Source organism: Bactrocera dorsalis, chromosome 6 (assembly GCF_023373825.1).
Source record: "Bactrocera dorsalis isolate Fly_Bdor chromosome 6, ASM2337382v1, whole genome shotgun sequence".
NCBI classification, from domain to species: Eukaryota; Metazoa; Arthropoda; class Insecta; order Diptera; family Tephritidae; genus Bactrocera; species Bactrocera dorsalis.
In genome coordinates this window covers 19,922,342-19,943,784 of record NC_064308.1, presented here as the reverse complement: position 1 = coordinate 19,943,784, position 21,443 = coordinate 19,922,342, and the positions used below count along the sequence as shown (strand labels likewise).

The 21,443-nt window shown below is 36.8% G+C and overlaps 2 protein-coding genes across 6 annotated transcripts in view; one reads left to right on the top strand and one right to left on the bottom strand.

The window, feature by feature from the left end:
* LOC125779314 (uncharacterized) overlaps positions 1-21,443 on the top strand; it is a 280,552-nt gene that overhangs the window by 98,940 nt on the left and 160,169 nt on the right. The window lies entirely within an intron of this gene.
* LOC105226690 (hypothetical protein) overlaps positions 5,216-21,443 on the bottom strand; it is a 63,403-nt gene continuing 47,175 nt past the window's right edge. The window contains exons 2-5 of one of the 5 annotated variants that reach the window (XM_049460060.1): positions 12,607-14,050; positions 11,394-11,608; positions 7,755-11,318; positions 5,216-7,693 (exon numbers count right to left, since the gene is read on the bottom strand). In XM_049460060.1, coding sequence (XP_049316017.1) covers positions 7,653-7,693; positions 7,755-11,318; positions 11,394-11,608; positions 12,607-13,778 — 4,992 coding nt within the window. In that variant the 5' untranslated portion in view covers positions 13,779-14,050 and the 3' untranslated portion in view covers positions 5,216-7,652. Of the gene's footprint in view, positions 11,319-11,393; positions 11,624-12,606; positions 14,051-21,443 lie in introns of all 5 variants that reach the window. The other 4 variants (XM_049460059.1, XM_049460057.1, XM_049460058.1 and 1 more) reach the window with 4 other exon arrangements.

The window sequence follows — 21,443 nt, the reverse complement described above, 5'->3', positions numbered from 1 at the left end:
AGTCAATGGCGAGGTAGCGATTTGCGCCTTCCTGGACATTGAGGGTGCCTTTGATAATGCGTCTCACACAAGCGTGATCAAGGCACTCGAGAGAAGGAATGTAACTCTCCCGATACGCAGATGGATTGAAGTCCTTCTGCGCACTAGGGTAGCAGAAACAACTGTGGGAGAAAGTAAGATTCGTCTTGGCACCACGAGGGGCTGCCCACAGGGCGGAGTACTATCCCCTCTGCTATGGATCCTGATAGTAGACGAGCTACTCGAGCTACTCACAAGCAATGGAATCCGCTGCCAAGGGTACGCGGACGACATCGTCATAATGGCGAGAGGCAGATTTGTGAACACTCTCTGTGACATTGTTCAAAGAGGCCCAAACTTGGCGAAAGGATGGTGCAACACGGCAGGGCTAAACATCAACCCAGCAAAGACCACATCACCCATTCACTAAGCGGAGATCTCTTCCGGGCCTGAGATCCCTTACAATCGGAGGCACAGAGGTGGAAATGTCTAAGGAGGTCAAATTCCTTGGCCTCACCTTAGACTCACAGCTAAGATGGAGCAGGCATTTGGACCTAACGCTATCCAAGGCAACCAGAGCACTTATGATTTGTAGACGCCTGGCCGGCAGATCATGGGGATGCAAGCCAAGCATCATTAGATAGCTGTATACCATGATAGTAAGGCCTATCGTCACCTATTGAGCGGTTGCATGGGCCACCAAAGTGGCGCAGTCCTCGGTGATAGGAAGACTGTCAAAGCTGCAAAGACTTGCATATGTCTGTGCTTCGGGGGCAATGCGCACATGCCCCACGGTGGCACTGGAAGTCTAACTAGAGCTCACACCGCTTCATCAGGTGATCAAGCTAGCAGCAAAGCACACCATGCTGCTAATGTCAGCAGAAGGCTGTGGAAGAGGGAAGATCATGTCCTCTAAACAGATGGACGCCCTAGCGGAAAGCACACCGCTGGCCCTCCTCCCACGAGATGGCACAACAAAGAAAATTAATCTCAAAACGAATTTTAAAGTAACTCTAGGCAGCAACACGGAGTGGAATGTTTCCACACTGGGAAAGCTGCTGGAAGACAGTACCATTCAGTGGTACACTGATGGCTCAAAAACACCGGAAGGTATTGGGACAGGTATTGCGGGACCGCGTACTAAGCTGTCCATACCTATGGGCTGCTTCGCAAGCATCTTCCAGGCTGAAGTTTTTGCCATCAGTCAGTGCGCAGAAGTCAACCTCGGCCGCAACTATCGCAACCAGCGCATAGCTATTCTCAGTGATAGTCAAGCGGCACTAAAAGCGATCCTATCCTACGAGACCAAATCGCTTTTAGTCGAGGAATGTATAGAAAGGCTAAACCGCCTATCCGTGTGCAATAGGGTGCACCTAATCTGGGTACCAGGGCACAAGGGAGTAGAAGGGAATGAGATAGCCGACGAGCTGGTCCGCACAGCAGCAGCGTCCAAGATGTTGGGACCAGAGCGGTAGGACCCCACACTCTTAAAGAACTGCTCCGCACGGAGGAGAGAGCGGAAAGAGAGCGGCACTGGCGGCAGGCGGCAAGTATGCGCCACGCTAAGCTACTTTTGGGAGGGTACTATCTCTCGAGGTTTAAAGAAATAATTAACCTACCCCGTGAGAAATTCCGTCTCCTCGTCGCAATATACACAGGGCACAGCAAGCTCACGAAGCACCTGTCCAACATGGGCATGGTCTCCTGTGCCAACTGCCGGTTCTGCGACCTGGAACAGGAGACACCAGCACACCTGATCCTGGATTGCACAGCAATCTGTGGGAGAAGGCTTAAGGCCCTGGATTTTGTTTATATCAGCAGGGATCACATCACCTCGCTTGAGTCTCGCAAGCTGCTGGAACTGTTCAGGCTGCTGGGGCTCTGTGAGGTCATGTGATAAAGTAGAGGGCACAATAGACCCTAGGTCGCGGTGCATTACCTCAATTAACTATTCTAATTCTAATTCTAACTCACGCTGGAAAAATAGTTGGCATATGGCGGCCGATTATAGATAATAAGGATTTCACATGCTACAGAATTCTGGATGTTGCGGAAGATAGGTACGCAAGGATCACTCTAAATTCGGCTAGCGCTTCCGCTTCAAGCAGGATGAATGGTTTCCCAGCAGAAATTGCTTGGAAAGAAGCTCATTATATTCCTTAATTGAAAGCATGCGGGCCTCACTATGTAAGTGTTCAACCCGAGATATGAAGAAGCATTCTGTGGTAATTCGGAGTTCAGTGTTCTGGCAAGACTGAAGCTTCTTCGTTCACGTTTTTCTTCACCCCGGCGACCATATCGGTGCGAAGTAGTTTATGGACGGCCGGGAGAAAGCCAACAACGATTTTTTTCCATGAACTACCGGCAATCGACTTGACGATTTTGTTGGGACCTATGTAGCTGTCGAATGGTACTCCTACAATCTTAGGATTATTGATAGTCAGAATTTTAACGTCATCGACTGTAATGTAATGTAAATCTGTACTCCTTCGTCCAATTATATGGTCGCTGTGGATTTAGTGGAGAAGATTGTAAAGCTATTTGCAGAGAAGAAGCGAGAAAAATGGAAGAGATAGCCGTTTACTTTTGAGCACATGCCATTAATTCCATTGCCCGACGTTGACAGACAGGATACGAGGGGATGAAAATTCCTTCTGGTTGTTGAGGGAGTTTCGAAATGTACAAATTAAACTGTAATGGGGAGAAAACACCACCCTGTGACATATTATCTTTATTAATTACTTCACCGGGTGAAATTGAAGTTAAAGCAATTCAACTTCAGATCAACCCAACTCTTTTTTAGTATTACGATCTTCTGTCGAAGTTTGATTGATATTGCCAACATAAAAATTTGAGATTTTACAGATAATTAATGAGCTGAAAATTTTGAAACGAAAGATAAAAACAATTTAATTAAGTTATTGCTCGCACAAACGTGAACGACTATTAAAATAGATATTAGTTTTGATTTATATTACGATGACAAAATTGTTAGTGTCAAAACTAATTTGCTGCGCCCTTTGTGATTACAGAAATCCATTCGCCTTTCTTAACCCTGGTATTGATTTGTTAGTCGATTCGAATAACTGTCATCGTGTTTTGCAAAATAACGGTGCCCGTCCGAGGCAAACACCAAGTAAGCCAAAATTTTATTGACTATTAAATGGCTTTTAACTAATGTTTATTGCAGATCCATAAGTAATTTCCGTTCAAATGAGGAATCAATTGGTTTTTTTTACAAAATGAGACGAAGGAACGTTGCCACAAACTACTTATTACATTGCTGCCGCTAGTTATTAAGAATGCGTTTTAAATAGTTTTAATTTTTGACTTCTATATCTATAGTTCTAACAAAACCTCTTTTAAATGGTTTGACCACCATATTTATACGCTATGAACACCAATGAAAGATATTTAATTTAGTTCAAAAAGTACAATCCTTGAAGTAGTAAATTGTATCGACTCTTTATGTTCAAAACACTCCTCGTGTCCCCTTAATTTTATTTTAATCAGGGGTGTTTTGGAATCTGATAGTTGTCGGAATAAGAATTGAAACCGATAAAAAAAAACAAGTAGTAGGTGTCATAAACTCAGATATTATTCGTTTGATGCTTGAAACAGAATATATATCGGTTTTGGGTGTCACGGAAACCAATTTTATCGGTTTTGCTATCAGAAACAAAGCTAGAAGATAGTCGCTGACAGATTTGAAATGTAAGTTAAGAAATCAAATTATTTTATTGTTATGAATTAATTTATCTTTATTTCTATGGGAGAAAACATAAAAATAAAACACAAAATGTCTGAATTATTGAATTTTGGAAAAAAAGCGGATATTTAAGGGGGGAGCTTGCTAATAGGTTTCAAAAAAAGAGATTCATATTTGTTAATAACTTATGATCTAGTTGAACTAAGAAAATTTCCAATCAGAAAATTTCGACAACTTTTTAAAATAAAAAGTGGTTTTTGACCAAAAAAATTGTACATTATGTTGCTTGAACATATGTTCAAGCTTAACTTTTCTTATTTTTTTTTAGTTTAAATAGAATATACTTTAATGCCAAAGATAACAATCTTTGCACCAATTCCATGCGACGTTTAGTTTTTTTCTATCCTGCCCGCCAATTAAGTCAACAAAAGTCATTAAAAACTTTAAAATTCCGTGACACCAATTAAAATCAGAATTGGTTTGCAATTCTGACAGCTACGCAATTCTGTCTTGGATTCCACAACGCCCCTGAATGTTTCCAAATAGCAAATCGCCCAGTTTTGAATTTTACTCCGAGTTCAACATATTTTTGCTCTTTTTATTAATTCATTAATAATAACTACTAAAATAGTGTGAAATTATAAATAAAATAGTTTTTTTTATCCATTTTGTATTATTATTTTTTCTAAATAAATGCATTAATGTTTAAATACAACAGCTTTAAAACTAAAAATCCAAAACTCAAACCCAAATGTTGGGTTGAAACCCTAGTTTTTATTAATTTGGAGTTTTAGCCTCGAAACAGTACGGATGATTGGCGACCGCTCAGGTAGTTCATGGTCCACCTCTTCAAACTTGGACAGGGCGTGGATTGTTCCATTTCCTGAAGTAACGTTGTGTGGTTGCCAAGGTCAATACTACGAAACTCGTCCTCTCACAGGATGGCTTTTGATGTATGCCATGGACTCTCTGTTTATTACACTAATTCTAAGTACTCTTCCGACTTTCTACACACGTTAAAAACCTTGGTTAACATAGGGGTATGTTCGAGCTACGTTCAATTACAGCAGCACAACAACTGAGTTCCATATTTGCTGACACTCTGCTGATGTGCAGACAAAAATTTAGTGTTGCTTAAAATATGATGGTAGAACATGATACTTTGACAGTGTACAACACTGCTTTCGTGGTTAAAATCTCGAATAAACCCAAGCGCGTGCACTTCTTCGGGTTCGCGAAGGCATGGTCATTGAATTCAGTTTCAACCCGGTCGTCATATCTCTTCAGATTTGATAAGGCCTTGACAGTAGTCCTAAGCTTACTCATGAATTTTCATATGACAAAAAAAATTTTTCGTTTGTTTTCATTCAACAATATTCATCTCAATACTTCAGAGCAAAAAGCTAAACTGTGTTAATTATCATGAAACTTTTAAAAACAGCATTACCGATTGATTTTCATAAAAACCCAAAGAAAACAACAACACAATTGAGTAGACATTATTTACTATGATTAAAGAATTTATATTTTATACGTGTATATATATAAAATTATTTAAATACTTTTAAGGTTTTTTTGCTTGCCTAGTTGAAGCATATTTCACTTAGTGCTAAAGTCTGCAAATGTGCAACGCTAGTATACTTTTAGCTTATTCATTTTTGTTTATATTCATATGTTATAAATATATGTGCATTTCAAAATATTCTATTAACTGCATTTACAGGTGAACATAATGTAAAATTTCATTTAGAGACTTTTATGTGTTTTATTTATGCAGTAAACTAAGGTTTTTCATATTAATTTAAATCCTTATTTGCGTTGGTACCTTCTGCTAATAAAATATATACTTAAATCGATAAATGCTCAAAATTTGAGACTTATATGCATATTTATATCTTTATATATAAACTATGTTTTTTGTGTATATTACATGTGACAAAAACAAATTGATAAGCCTATATTAATCAGTTCAAATCGTAATAAAATTTTAATGTTCTTGCCTTTAATATAAAACCACATAAGTATCATGTTTTAAATGCGCATAAGAACTGAAATTGTTGGTGCTTACTTGAGCAGTTTTACCATTAAATAATAATGGATGGAATTGGAAAATATATCAACCAGTTAAATATTACTGGTAAACTGTTCAAAGGATAAACTATCTACGCGCGCACGTTTATCTACCTACATACATATGTTATACAATGTGTTGTAATATCTGGCTTAATGCTATTCTTAGGGTGTCATATGATTTGAGATATTTATGAATATATTATAAACGTTTCTTCAAGTTAAACGTATCAAGTATATTCTGTATTTGCTAATACTTGCTTCATGTGTTTATAAATGTACTGTAAAGGTGATTTGAGGATCTCAAAGAGCTGAAATTCGTAACGAACAGTCATTGCATGTAATGTTTTTTCGAAAATTTTTTTTGATTAGCAATGAAATTATCGAGTTTTTGGGTATGTCTACAATTATTTAAATAAATCTTGTCAGTGTAAACTATCAACTCATCACATTTTTAGTGAATCTTTCTATTCTTCTTGAATTTGTTTATGTTATTAGTACTTTGGTTGCAAACCTCTATAAGACTGATATATTCGATAAGCAATATATCACAAAATTCAAAATGACAATACGACACAGAATTCTTTACCCTTCAAATCTTAACTTTCATGAATTTCAGTAAATTGATAGGCATTCTTTTCAGTTTTCTTCAGTCATGCAGTTGTTTTACGAAAATTACATTTTCGTGTGTATTTTGTTTGAGGAAACATATACATATATGACAACCAATGCCAAATATAATATATACATATGTATAATGTGTTACTAATTTTAGTACAAACCGTGCAAACGATTTTCAGAGAAATGTGTAATTTTTTATTTCATATTCTTTAGTAAACAAAATACATACATATATACAATAAACCATTTTGTTTGTATTTTCATTAAATATAAAATTTGCAATTATGTAAATCGGTTTTCGAAAATCGTAATAAATGTAAATATTATCGAATACACGGTTTATTTAAAGTACTTCGGTTTCTAAATTAGGCGGCTTTAAGAAATAAAATTACTGCATATTTAAATTGTTATACATAATAGTAGTAATTAAAATTCGGAAATGTAATGCATAATTATAAACTAATCAAATAAAATTTATTATTAATTAGCTACCTTGAGATTTCCATAGTCACGTAGTCAATTATCATTTTTATAAGTGGGTATCACAAAAGCGTTTTGTCACTGCGAAGTATATTATAACAAAACTTAAAATTTAATAATGAGGTTATGAGGCTACGAGAATAGTCATTACGCAACCATTATATCTACATTAAAACAATGGTGAATTTCGATAAATGTCTGTTCTATTGATATCAAAGACATAGAGATAAAAAAAAACAAAACTCACAGCTGTCAAATATTTATTGCTTAAATTTTAATTTAAAAACATTGAGTTTAGGGCAATATCATAAATATTTCTCTCTAAGTATGTGGTGGTAATAGAGAAAGTGACGTCCTTAATTGCGTACTGATGCATTATGTATACCTACGCCTTGTGCATTGTTTATGTCGTCAATAGCACGAAAGCGTACGAATCCGCGTTCAGCAACAAGCATAGCCGAATCCTTACTGCGGCTACTTGAGCTATCGGAGGCAGTCGACGATGTGACGGATGTATTGGATGTGCCAGAATTATGTGCACCTGACTCAGATGAACTCAAATTAGAATTTACAGTGGTTAGTGAAATTTCCTGTCTCTTCTGTTGCTTCGTGGTGTTTACTACAACAGGAAGTTGTTGCTGATGGTTGTGATAGCTTTTTTGTAACATGAATGAGTTGGAATGTGTGTTATTTTTCAGATTACTTTGGGCGAATGATAGGTTACTTGCTTTACTATTTCCTACATTGGTATCATTCATTTGGCTATGCCCACCGCAAAAGGATATTGTGCTGCTACTATTTGTAATACAAGAACCATCTACATTATTGATTAAATTAGAGCGCTCTACATTACTACCTGGTAACATTGCATCATCAGGATTTTGATGCTGATGTTGGTGTTGCGGGTGAGTGCTGCTACGATCTAGAGACGAACGACTAAATAACTGTTCGTTTTCGCCATCTTGATTACGATCACGTACCACACCTGCAATATTGCCTCGACCACTGCGCTGCTGAAGATGTTTTTCAGATGACAGAGCTGTCGATTGTGCCCCTGATGCACGCTGAGCTGATATATTCGAAGACGCCGCTGATGAAGAGGAGGAATTTCGACCATGCATAATACCTATCCCAGACATATGACCACCTCCATTCCCATTACCAACAATATTGTTCAGCGTACCACTTTTGCGAATACCGTTGTATAAGCCACGATCAAAAGAGTTGTAACCACCATAGCGGCTAGAGGCACAAGAATGTGTGGAGTTTGAACTACGCCGCTCAGGGTTTTCATAAGCATCACGATCTAAAGTAGTATGCATTTTCTTTTCACGTTTACATTTATAATCATCGATAATACGTGATAGTGGTTGACCTGTGTGGGGATCGGACCAACAATCTGAAGATGGTCCAGTGCCGGCTGTTCCCAAATGTGATCTTTCGAAAGTATTGAATTCGTAACTGGATGTGTGAGCAGGTTGTAAAGGTTCCGAATAGCAACTATCACTCTGCAGAAGCAACATTTGCTGCTGCGAGGTTGCGGAAGAGCCTGAACCTCCGCTACTACTTGCTGTTGTGGAAGTGGTTGAAGTTTTGGTAAATTTTTGTACTCCACTAGGGTTTGCTGAAGATACTCCAAATCCTGAACCGCTTACAGAACCATGCAAATCAAGGTTTGGGTTTTCATAATGATCAGTAGTGACATCCGTCAAATAATCAGTATACTGTGGCACCTCATGGCTATAACGCCCACATGCACCACCACCTCCACCAGCTAACGTACTCTGCGTTCCATATTCGTCGGCAATTACGCTATTAATAGACCCCGAGTCATATGGTCTCTGATATGTCGGTTGAGTCTGTAACTGAAATTCACTTACAATTCGATTGCTAGCACTATTACCAACACCGTTCAATTGGGACTGCCCATTCCCTGACAAAGAGTTCAACGCAAAGCTATCGTCATATATCAATTTACCTGTACGCATTGTGTAAGTGTGAAGATTTGTATTTGCGTTACAAACTGCTGGGTAGTCAGTATCTATCTGCTCTTGACTCGAGCTGGATGTACATGGCAGAAAAAAACCTGCCATATTCGAATGATTGTGGTGGAAGTGGTGGTGTCCATGTTTCTCGCGATTATGATTAGCTGTTCCACTTCCAAAAACGACATTACCACCACCATTTTCTCCGGCTACTCCATAGAGAGCATCCCCGTTAGCCGCTGCATTAACGCTTACACCGACTCCACTACTGCCGGCACTAGTTTTCAAACCGGCGACCCAAGAAAGTAAAGTTATTATAGCAATTTCAATCAACCGCAAGGAAAACTGGTAACCCCACTGCAACCAATCGATCTCAGCTGTTAACTGCTGTATTAATGGTCGAGTTGTAGATATACTAATGGCGCCAAATATTTGTAAGGCAGCCAACAAAACAAATAGCAAAGCTGTCGCTATGGTGATATGTATAGCATAAGAAAGATTCTGGTAGCCATGTATATAATTTTGAGATTTACTACGGAGTATTCGCTTCAGAATACGATACAAATAGAGGTACAGCAGACCAAGAAACAGACACACAAATATGTATATAATTTGACATATGAGCGAAAGAACTCTTGGCGGTGATGTGTTGCCTATCGATGTGTTGGAAGTAGGTGCCGCTGCGGCTGATTGAAGAAAGAGAGCCGAATGGCTATTAAACCCAGCTGCGGATACCAACAAATTTGCTGTAGCTGCTGAAATAAATTGTTGCTGCTGGTGTTGATGATGATGTTGATGCAAAAGTTGTTGCTGCCGTCTATAATGTAGCTGTTGTTGCTGTTGTTGATATAATAAATGTTGTTGCTGTTGGTTCTGCAGTGTATATGATTCTACATAATGTAGAGTAATGCAGAGTAGAACATGTACGCCACAACCAACCACAACCGTAAGCGGCCGTATAAGGGCAGAATAACGGTTATTTTTATGGTTCAAAGCTTTCAAAAAGAGATACAAGATCAGAACTGAAAACGAAATGGTCAGTAAAGTGGCAGGTAAATTTAACAATAATTCGGAAATGAATAAGTTGAACGTAGCATGAATATTGTAAGCGTCATAGCATAGATAGAAAACACGAGCAGAACAAATAACTATCAAAACCAGATTGATACACATAAAATACGTCTGTGAAAAGAGATGTGTCAACTTATTGTAAGTAAGCACTTTGTATAAGGAGTAAACTGCCAAAATGGTGAATAGTACTACGGAAAAATAGACATGAATATTCCATGCGATCGCCCACGTGGAGTGTGGTGAGGCAGCAGCCGCTGTTGACGAGGATACCGGATCACTGGCACTTTTACTGCTCCCAATTGTTGCTGACAACGTTGGATACTTTCCAACCGTTCCGCTAATGATCGTCGATGTTGTAGAAGTGGCAGCTGCAGTATTCATACCAAGTTGTCCACCAATAGCTGCCGCTGTTGAAGGAGTGGAAGTGCTACCATTTGTATTGCCATTACTACTACCAATGGTCCCACCATATGGCTTCTCATTGAACGCGTTGGTTTTGAGAGAATATTTATGCTCGCTAGATTCCACTTTTGGCGAATCATATATCTCCGTATCTCTATTCAATGTTGGACTATTCTTGCTTTTGTTGATGTTTGAGCTAGTCGATATTCCACTTTCTTCAACACTATCAAGATGTTGCGCTACATTACTACCATCCAAAAAAACATCCGGTGAAGATGGCGATTGATTGTAGTTAACAATCGGGCGAGATGTGGCTTGTTTTAATAGTACTTCTGGTATATCACCTTTACCATTAGCACCACTTAAAATTCGTCGTATACTTGGCAAAACTTCTTGACGGTTACCGTGTAGTCGCTCGGAATTGTTATTTTGCAATGGCAACTCTTGTGAATTAGAATTATCATAAACGTTTTTGGTGGCATCACTTATCATTGTATGTATTACACCGCCAACATTAATATTGTCAACATTTGCATTACTATTAACAGTGCTCCCACGAGATGGCGTATTCAGTGCTTTCTTGCGATCTGCATCCGCATTCGTGTCAAGAGGTATGGTAGTACCACTGCTGTTACCAGTTTGCACAAGATCCACAGATACGTCCGGTGAATTGTTCCCAGTAGATGCCGCTAAATCGGGTGGACGAAATGGTATACGTTCATGACCAGGCATTAAACTTGGGGGTGGTATTGGACGTCTATTTATATATGTCCCTGTATTAGGTATAATTCCTTCATTATTAGTACCACGTAGCGTTGGTTTATCAGCAAAAGGATTCTGATATTCTGGTGGCAATGGCGGAGTAAAAAATGAACGTGCTGGGGGAGAATATGACGGCATATCGCCTGGATACATTGGTAAAGAGGGTAACTGACCATTATTTTTCTTTAGGATGATCGGTACTGAAATTACGATTAATAAAAAATACATTTAGAAAGTTGGATAAAACGAAATAAAGAAATGTTAGTAACAATTACTTGAAGGCGAAGGTGTAGAGTTCATCACATGTCTATGGCGCTCGCGTTCATGGTTGTGATGCCTATTCGGATTAGGATAAGTTGGATTACTGTTACTTTTCAATATGTCCGCATTGGGCGCCGAAGTGGGCAATGCATGATCACGTTCCAAATCCAACTCATAGTTTCTATGATGATGATTTATTTGCTGTTGCTGCGATAATTTTTCGGCATACCTGCAAAATATTATACTGCAGTAAACCAGGGTTACGAATTTTTTACTCACAATTATTGGATTGAAATTTTTTTTAGATCTTTGATCAGAAAGTAAATCTGCTTTTCTTTATTCTATTTCTTGGTATTAAAAGATTCAAAATCCGGTATGTTTGATAATAATAAATTATAAATATATAAAATTTAATATTAGGAATTACAAAATAAATTGTTTAAATGTGACAGTGTGACGACTATAACTCTACACTATTAAATATTATGGCTCTGTGCGAGATTTAATTCCAAATGATAGAACGAAAACAATTTAATTTTATAAATAAAAAAAAATAAAAATATTAAAAAATATTATAAAATATTTTTTAAATATTTTTTTATAAAAATATTATTTTTTTAGTTCAGAATTTTGGATTAAGTTTAAAAATAAATTAGAATAGTCGAAAAACGTTTCGCATTTTGTTGATAGATATTGTTGCAGTCCTATATCTCCAGTGCTACCAATCACATTGTGTCATACCATATAGTATTGGAAAGGTGAGTTTTAAACTTCATTTAACCAAACGAAAAAAATTGAATTCGGGGAAGTTGAAAAGAAGTCACAGCTGTTCAAAAATGAATGAGTGAAAATAATGAAGAAATTCGGTATGTTTTGAAATTTTTGTATAAAAAGGGAAGAATGCCACGCAAGCCATAATTTCGATTTACACTGATGCAATGTCTGGCGGAAAAATGTCAAAAGCGGTCGACCAAAATGATATATATTTGTTCATTTATATGATAGCGCAATTATAAAAAAATAAGTTGAAGTTTAATTAGAAATACGAAAAGATTTTGTCGACTACCCAATATATTGTTATTAAAACATTATTATTAATCCACTTATTTGTTGATGCATTATTTGCAACTCTGCATTAAAGTCAATTTATCGCCTTAATTATTTACATTTCTTCAAGAATATTCGGTTTGCATAATATATACATAGACATTGTATGTAAGGACTTACCGTAACGTCGTCAGCAATGGTGTGGCAATCGTTGTTAAACGTGGCAAGAAACTTTTGTCAGGAATGCTGCGCTTTGTAGTTGACGTTGTACCGTAGGCAACTTTTTTTAACACTGCAGCAACGCTCCTTTCCAAATTGTTCATTTTCATTTTATCCATATAACCACTGGAGCCCAATGCCGAAATACCACCAATAACTCCTCCAACGACCATTCCAGGCTTTACTCTAATCCGATTACTGCTTTCGCTAGGAATGCTACTGTTCATATATGGATTATAATTGCTACTATCAGCTATGTAATCGTCATCAGTAGGGCTCACATATTTCGATTCGACTAACAGTAGAGCATGCGTCCAACGGACTTGTGACAGTGATAATAATATCAACAGTATATAATGAATAGTATTGGTGTTAAGTATTCCATTCGCACCTGTTACACCAGTTCGTATTTTTCTTAAATCTTTATTGTTAATTTCGTTTGTTTTACCTCTCCTGACTTCGGCTTTTCCAGAAACTAACGAAACACAACAGGTTTGATGAAAACCACCAGAAGACACATCATTGGCACAAGTTTGTTTGTTTGCATTAGAATTTTCGTCAAATGCATGCAACCTATTGATACTGCTATTATAATCATATCTCCAACTTGTGCTTATTGTTTCATTATATACTGAAGTAAACTCATTTGAGAATTTCAAACTTTGCAAATCTGACAAAAATAGTCTCGATTTGATAAAAAAACTGTTATCATGATGTACCTGCTCAACGATACCGGAATAAACATCAGCTTCTGTATGTTGTGGACTGCAACGTAGATTTTGTGTTATATGTGAGCTGTTGGTTGCAATTTCTAGTTGAATTGATTTCTGCCATGTCCCATTAATTAGATGATTTATGGGCAATTTTAATCGAGTTATCGGGAAGGAGTCAGCCTGAAGCCTTGAGTTATCAAGGCAAAAATTGCAATGTTGATAAACTTCGTTTTTACTTTTATTATAGCGAGCATAGCTGCCTTCGATCTCTCGTCGTCCGCTGCTACGTTCAGTGGCGCTGTCAATAGCTATTTTAGACTCTGAACTTGTTTGATCATTTAATTCAAGATTTTTAGTCGTATGTTCGCAGGGTGACTCAAACACATTCACAGTCGAAGATAATATCATTCTTTTCCTCATAGCATATATTTTCACCACTAATATTAATTTATTATTTGATAATAATGTATTTGAAAATGTTTGTCACGTGACATTCACGCAAATATTTTTACAAAGCTATCTATTGAGCTTATTATGTGACATAACCACTGGACCAAACAACTTTTAGCTGTGATTAAAGCTCGTCTTGTAGTGTTGCCAGCCAGGCGATGAAATCCGAATAATAGTTTTGATGATGTAATGTTCAGCTTACTTTGAGTGACTTTAATATACATTCTTTCAGCTAATGTAATCTGCGAAAAATATGGTAATTTACATTTAATTGTTTGCTTCTATATTTCATGGAACGTTTTTTTTTTTATTTATTATGTACCGCATAACTATAGATAAAATGTTTCTACGAGAAATTTTACAAATTATTTGCTTATTTTCATACTTATGCACAATATAATTTTTTTACCTAAAAGCTGTTTGCAATATTTCAAGCGAATCAGAGTTGTGTGTATATAATGAATTTATAAAGGGTGCTTATGCTGGCTGGAAGGAGCACTTATATGTAAAGGCTTTATTTTTCTCGATATAAAGCGGGCTTATATAATCATAAGGCTAGGGAAGGTTTTCAAAGCGTCTGAGACAGAACTATAGTAACGAAATTGGGTAGATCCCCTGCACTTTGGAAAGTAAATAGAGGCAACACGGGGGGTGGGGTTTTCGGTATTTTATCGTTTCTTTATAATTATATATGCCAAACTTCCTCATGTCTTCTTACAAACAATGTTAAACAATACATCTTGATCACTGTCTTCTCCTTGCTTTAGTGGTGAATGTTGTGGTCTCTACAACTATCTTCTGCGTTCTGTTGTTGTCCATTTTCGTTACATAGTCGAGCCATCTTAGTGCTGTGCTTTGATACAGAGTAACGTGAGTAACAAGTTCCCCTTGTATAAGCTGATCGAGTATGAGTAGCTTGACAAGCTAGCCGAGAGAGGTAATGCTCGAAAATTCTACAAATAGATGCGGCGACTAACAGAAGGTTTCAAGACTGGAGCATACTCATACAATTCCCACGACAGCTGGTTCTACGCACCGGAATTGACTCGGATTTTATCAGGTCAAGAGCAGTTATGTCGGAGATCTAACCCCGTTTAGATCAGTAAATCTTAGTAAAACACGCTCTCATATTTTCCTTGAGATAACTTACACATTAGTAGGTATATGCGGTACAAAATTAACTCGAAGTTTGAAATGTCCTATTGTATATAGCATATTAGGAGCTTATTGAAGAATCGATCAATTCCCATTACAGCCGGTTCTACGCACCGTAATTGACCCGGCCAAGCGCTGTTTTTTCGGCGATCTTATTTCGTTTGGATCGTTGAGTATTAATTATTTAACTCTTTTTTTATACGTATAGAAAAAGGGGGGATACGTTCCATGTCATCTGAAAACCGTGTAAGATTAAATAAAGAGCTATATTTACTTCGAAAAACCGTGTAAAAAATGTTGAAAACTATAAAATTTCGGACGTGCATACAAATTGTATGTTCATATGACATTTTATTGAGCATTAAAACTTAAAATACATAATTGATACAGGTGAAGAATTGGTAGATTAAGCAAAAAACAAAAGAAATCTGTTAATCCAGAACTAAGAACAGAAAAATTAGAATAGAAATAACGAAAAACTATTAACATGGTACATAATTATTATTATTATTTGATATCAAGCGCCATTGTTTGTGACGAACTGGACTAAAGTCGGCATATTCGCTGGAGATATCCATTTCAGCAATGTAAATATCATGCGAACAAAATGTGTAGATAAGAGTTATAGAATAAGGGGATTTTCCAGTTACTACTATGTATCTTCATTTCAGCAATGGTGCTAAGTGTGGTAAAAACAAACATAATTACAAGACAATGATTTAAAAACCGTAGTAGATTAAAAATTTTTTACAAATAAAAAATTTTTCTCAACCGTGTAACTTCAAATCCGTGTAAAAAGAAAACGTGTAAAAAATAAGTTGGGTGTATATCAAAAGTCAACTGTAGGTAGCATGGTCCAAATATTCGGTTCTAGTTGGATTTGAACTATTTATGGTCATAAAGTGCCATACACTAAAGACATCATTCGTGCAAAGTTTAATACTGTTTTCTTAACTGCGATTTGTGTACTGGAAAATTAAAGAATCAAGGGAAATTTAAAATTGTGTTATATGGGAAGTAGGCGTGGACTTTGTCCGATTTGGCGTATTTAGTTATGGATTTATTGCGCCTTTAGTACTTTTCAACAGTGCCGTTATATGGGGAGTGAGCGGGGCTATCTTCCGACTTTATCTATTTTCACACTGTTGGTAGAAGTACTTATAATATTTGGGCTTCGCGAATTTGGTGGTTCTAGCTTTACAGGTTTAGAAGATATGTAAATTAAACTTATTAGAGGGAGGGGCCACGCCCACTTCTTAAAAATTTTTTCTATGTTAGATTTTTGCCAACTTAGAGTTTTATATCTTAATTTAGTCCTTAGTTATGACACTTTATAAGTTTTCGATTAATGAGCGTTTTGTGAACTGTACAGAAACCCGTAAAATAAGTTTCATTAAAATGTCTAAATTTTTACTCAAGTAACAGCTTGCAGGGACGGACGAACGGACAGACAGTCACCCGGATTCCAACTCGTCTCGTTATTCTGATCATTTATATATACATATATAGCATAAATATGGGATTTAGAATACCCCGATTCGGGGTTAAAATGGATATGTACGAGTAGAGAAAGTGCTCCAGATCTTGAAAAAAATATACATATATATTTGCCGCTGACATATGATTTTTGAGATATTTGCATTTAATTTGCAAAACTTCAACTATTTAAAATGCGTGTTTCTCCGATTTTTAATGAATTTTACACTTATATTTTTTGCTTTTAAATCCACAAATTCGGTTCTACACATATTATATTTTTTTACAAAATAACGGTCGGCTTTACAACACCGTCCCAGAATTTCGAGAATAAAAAGGGTATGGTCGGTTAGAGGAGGTTCTCCAGATCAAGAATATATAGGTAGGAAAGTTATAGTTTTCGAGATATTTGCGTTTAAAGTTGCTAATTCTTCTTCTTTATTGGCGTAGATACCGCTTACACGATTATTGTTCGTCGAGAGAGGACTTTATTTTTCAATTGCCTACTTCGTCCGAAGTAGCACCTGTTGGAGAGAGTTATCCTGCGTTGGATTTCCAGGCTGACATTGTTGGTGGTGTTTGCACTGGTTACAAGATAAACGAAAGTATCTAAGACTTCGAAGTTATGACTGCCAACAGTGACGTGAGAGCTTGCTTTGCTTCCTTGTCCAGTCTGGAGAAAGCAGAACTAACGGCGCGTGTGTTGAGACCGATGGTATCAATATCATCGGAATACGCCAGCAGCTGCATACTCTTATAAAAGATTGTACCTGCTCCATTGAGTTCTGCACCTCGAAGATTGAAGAAGTCGCACGATAAAGAGTAGCCTTGTCTGAAACCTCGTTTGGTATCGAACGGCTCGGAGAGGTCTTTCCCGATCCTGACGAAGGTTTTGGTGTTACTCAACGTCAGTCTACACAGCTGTATTAGTTTTGCGGGGATACCAAATTCAGACATCGCGGCATAATGGCAGCTCGTTTTCGTGCAGCCGAAAGCTGCTTGGAAATCGACGAAGAGGTGGTGTGTGTCGATTCTCCTTTCACGGGTCTTTTCCAAAATTTGGCGCATGGTGAATATCTGATCGGTTGTTAATTTGCCAGGTCTAAAGCCACACTGATAAGGTCTATTCAGTTTGTTGACGGTGGGCTTTAATCTTTCACACAATACGCTCGACAGAACCTTATATGCGATGTTGAGGAGACTTATCCCACGGTAGTTGGCGCAGACTGTGGGGTCTCCCTTTTTGTGAATTGAGCAGAGCACACCTAAATTCCAATCGTTGGGCATGCTTTCATTCGACCATATTTTACAAAGAAGCAGATGCATGCTCCTTATCAGTTCCGTGCGTGTTTGAATAGCTCGCTTCAGACGGGTAATTGGTCAGGCAATCGAACGTCTGCTCCATCGTAATCGATTGGGGAATCTCGCTTCCCTCTTTAACTCTCGGTACCTATCCCATCCCGCACGTGTTGTGGTCGATTGTAACATTGCGAGGTAGGCAATCTGTTTTCTCTCCGCTGCGACACGGCACTCCTCGTCGTACCAGCTGTTCTTTTTCGTTTTCCGAAAACCAATGGTTTCGGTTGCAGCTGTACGTAAGGAGTTCGAAATGCCGTCCCACAGTTCCGTTATACCGAGTTAAAGTTGATAATTACCACTATTTAAATTACGTATTTTTTCGATTTAAAATTAAAAATATATTAGTATGGTAACTCTGATTATTTGACAGTTTGTAGCTTTTTCGTTATTGTTAAGTAAATAGATTTGAACAATAAGTTAAATAAAACTATTTCTGCATTATATAATGTAAAAAATGTGTACAAACGGTGTAATGAAGTAATGGTGAACATAAAAATGAAAAATATAAGTGTTAAATTAATTTTAAATCGAAAAAATATGTAATTCAAATAGTGACGATTTTCAACTTTAAACGTAAATATCTCGAAAACTGTAAGTTTCCTGCGGCTATAACTGCACACATTCTTGATCTGGAGAACCTCCTCTATCCGACCATTCCCATTTTATTCTCGAAATCCTGAGACGGTATACTAAAGTTTTCCCCATTATAATATGATGAGTATGATGGTAGCTCAGCTTCATAATGCACAACACTGTGCAATATCGTCTAATCGATGAAGACATCGACCGCAGGGATATTACCCTAGAATGTCAGGGTATAGCTAACCGGTCTGGCGATGCCAAGCTCGAAATATTTAATATATATATCCTCCAGTTATATATTGCCCTACAGGATATCGCCGAACATAGGTGCGCTACTTCGTGGTGAAAATCGTTTGGTACTTGGTACGTCATGCCGATCCCGGTTATCACCGATTAAGGGTTCTCAATTTAGAGTTTCGGCAAATTGTATACAAGCGAACAAAATGGATAAAGTACTTGAAGTCCTGTAACCTTTCCATCGGTGTGAGTAATATTTGGACTCCTGTCAAGGCTTTGTCTAATCCGAAGAGACATGATGACCGAGTTGAAGTTGAATTCAATGGCCATGCCACTTCAGACTCGAAGTACGCGAGCTATTTTAGCCGGCAATTTACACTGCACATTACGGTAGACAAAGCCAAACGATGTGTTATCCGATAGTTGCGCAAAATGCAACAAGACTGCGCACCATTAACTTTCACCGATGAGGAAGTTCCAAGTGCCAACAAAAAGGCAACATCGCCCAACTCGATTGGCCCTGAAGGAATCAATATGCTGATACTAAAGCATCTTGGCTCGACGGGAGTAAGCTAGGGGAAACTTTAGTATACCATCCTACCATTTCAGGGTTAAAAGTAGTATGGCTGGATAGAGGAAATGCTCCAGATTAAGAACATATCGCACTTGTTACGTTAAAGTGTAACAACTCAAAATTTGAACACTTTCAGTAGAGACGAAAAACTGTTTCCGTAAATATTAACACGTTGACGGACACTTGCGTCTATAGCCGTCAAAGCGAAGTTCACTATGTGGCATGACGGCGACAGCCGTCTAAAACGAAAAGGTCGTTTACAGACACTGCGGCATAGTGTCAATTTTCGAACTTTACTTGTTCCTACTGTCCGTCAATGTGTTAATAATATATTACACAGAAAAAACAATGTAATTGCACGAAAATATCATTAAAAATAATATAACCGTTCTTTCATTTTTATTTGTTTAGTATTTGCACGAAAATAACAAATTTTTGAGTTATTACTCTTTTCCTGAAATTTTTTTATATACATAGTGGTATTATTTTGAGTTGTCTCTGTGTAACAATTCAAAATGTTACACTTTATGTGATACACTAACGAACCAATTTGATAAAACACTTGGAGACAACTAAAAATGTAACTCTTTAGTTGAGTCGAAAGAAGTCATTCTGAATACAAAGAGAGAGTCATAACGGTTTTTTTAACGAAAGACTAGACAAATCACTGAACGATTTTACAGTGGGTAGAGATGACCACTGCACATTATTTTCTCGCAAAAAACTAAAATTTGGAAATTTTGAGTTGTTACACTTAAACGTAACAAGTGCGATATAATAAGTTGAAAATTACCGCTATTAGAAGTAGGAATTTTTTTATACCCACTAATACTTCACTAATTCGTTTGTACATATTTATTTTAAAGCATATAGTGCAAAAATGCAACTTATTGTTCAATTCTATTTATGTAAAAACTGAAGGGTTGTAGTCTGTCAAATAATCAGAGTTACCATACTAATATATTTTGCAAACGAACAAAAATAAAATAGGAAGTAAGATTATACCCCCAAAGGCATAAAACTTCTTTCAGTACTATCCTTTACTTGAGAAATCCTGGTGTTGAATTCAAGTTGGTTTTTTAACGGTAAATGAACTAAAAAAAACTAAGAAAAAAATATATACCCAAATGGTAAATGAACTAAAAGAAATAAAAAAATAAATTATACCCAAAAAAGGATTTTTGGAGTTGTCTATCTTCTTATTACCCGCTATTGGGGTGTGTCAAATAACTTTTTCGCGTAAAACTCCTTTTTACATTGGGGACCTTTGGCCAGGCTTCAAACAAATAACTCTGACCGATCCAACACCAGGGTAGACATTAATTCATTTGAGTCCGACTTCTTTCTGGGGCCGACTTTAGTATACCATCCCACGATTTCAGGGTTATGGTTGGATAGAGCTGATGCTCCAGATTAAGAATATATATAATTATAGCCGCCGCAAACTTATAGTTTTCGAGATTTGCATTTAAAGTGGAAAATTTCGCAAATTTTATTTGCAAATTCTCGATTTATAGTAACTCTTTCTTTCATATTATGCACTTTTTATACTTACATTTCACTACATTGTTTGTACATATTTATTTTATAGTAACGCTAAAATTAGTTTTACTCGAAAAAAAAACTTGACACGCTCCGGTGGTGGATCGGCCAGGGTTATTTTTTCCCCTGCATTTGAGTTTTTTTTTTATTTATTTATATTGTTTTCAATCGTTTGAATATGGTAACACTTATTATTTGCCAACACAGAACAACACTTATGTTATTGTGCACGCAGTGAAATTTGTGAAAAAAGACTTATCTAAAATAAATTCGTAGAAATATTAAAGTGAAGCGTAAGTGTATAAAAAGTGGATAATATGAAAAAAAAAAATATAAATCTAGAAATTGCAAAGTAAAATTTGCGAAATTTTCAACTTTGAATTCAAATATTTCGAACCTATCTTTTCGGCGTCTTTAATTGTATATTTTCTTCATCTGGAGCATTAGCCCTATCCAACCATACCAGTTTTAACCCTGAGATCGTGGGATGGTACACTCAAGTTTCCCTTCTTTCTGTTTTGGCGGTCTTCGGCAGCACTTCAAAAAAATAACCCTGGTCGGTTAAACACCGTTATCCGTTTGCTAAGTTATAACTATGGAACAAATTATTATTTGTCAACACGTAACACTTTTGTTATTGTGCATTTAATGAAATTATTGTAAAAAAATAAATAATAAATATAAAATAAATATGTAGAAACAATGTAGTG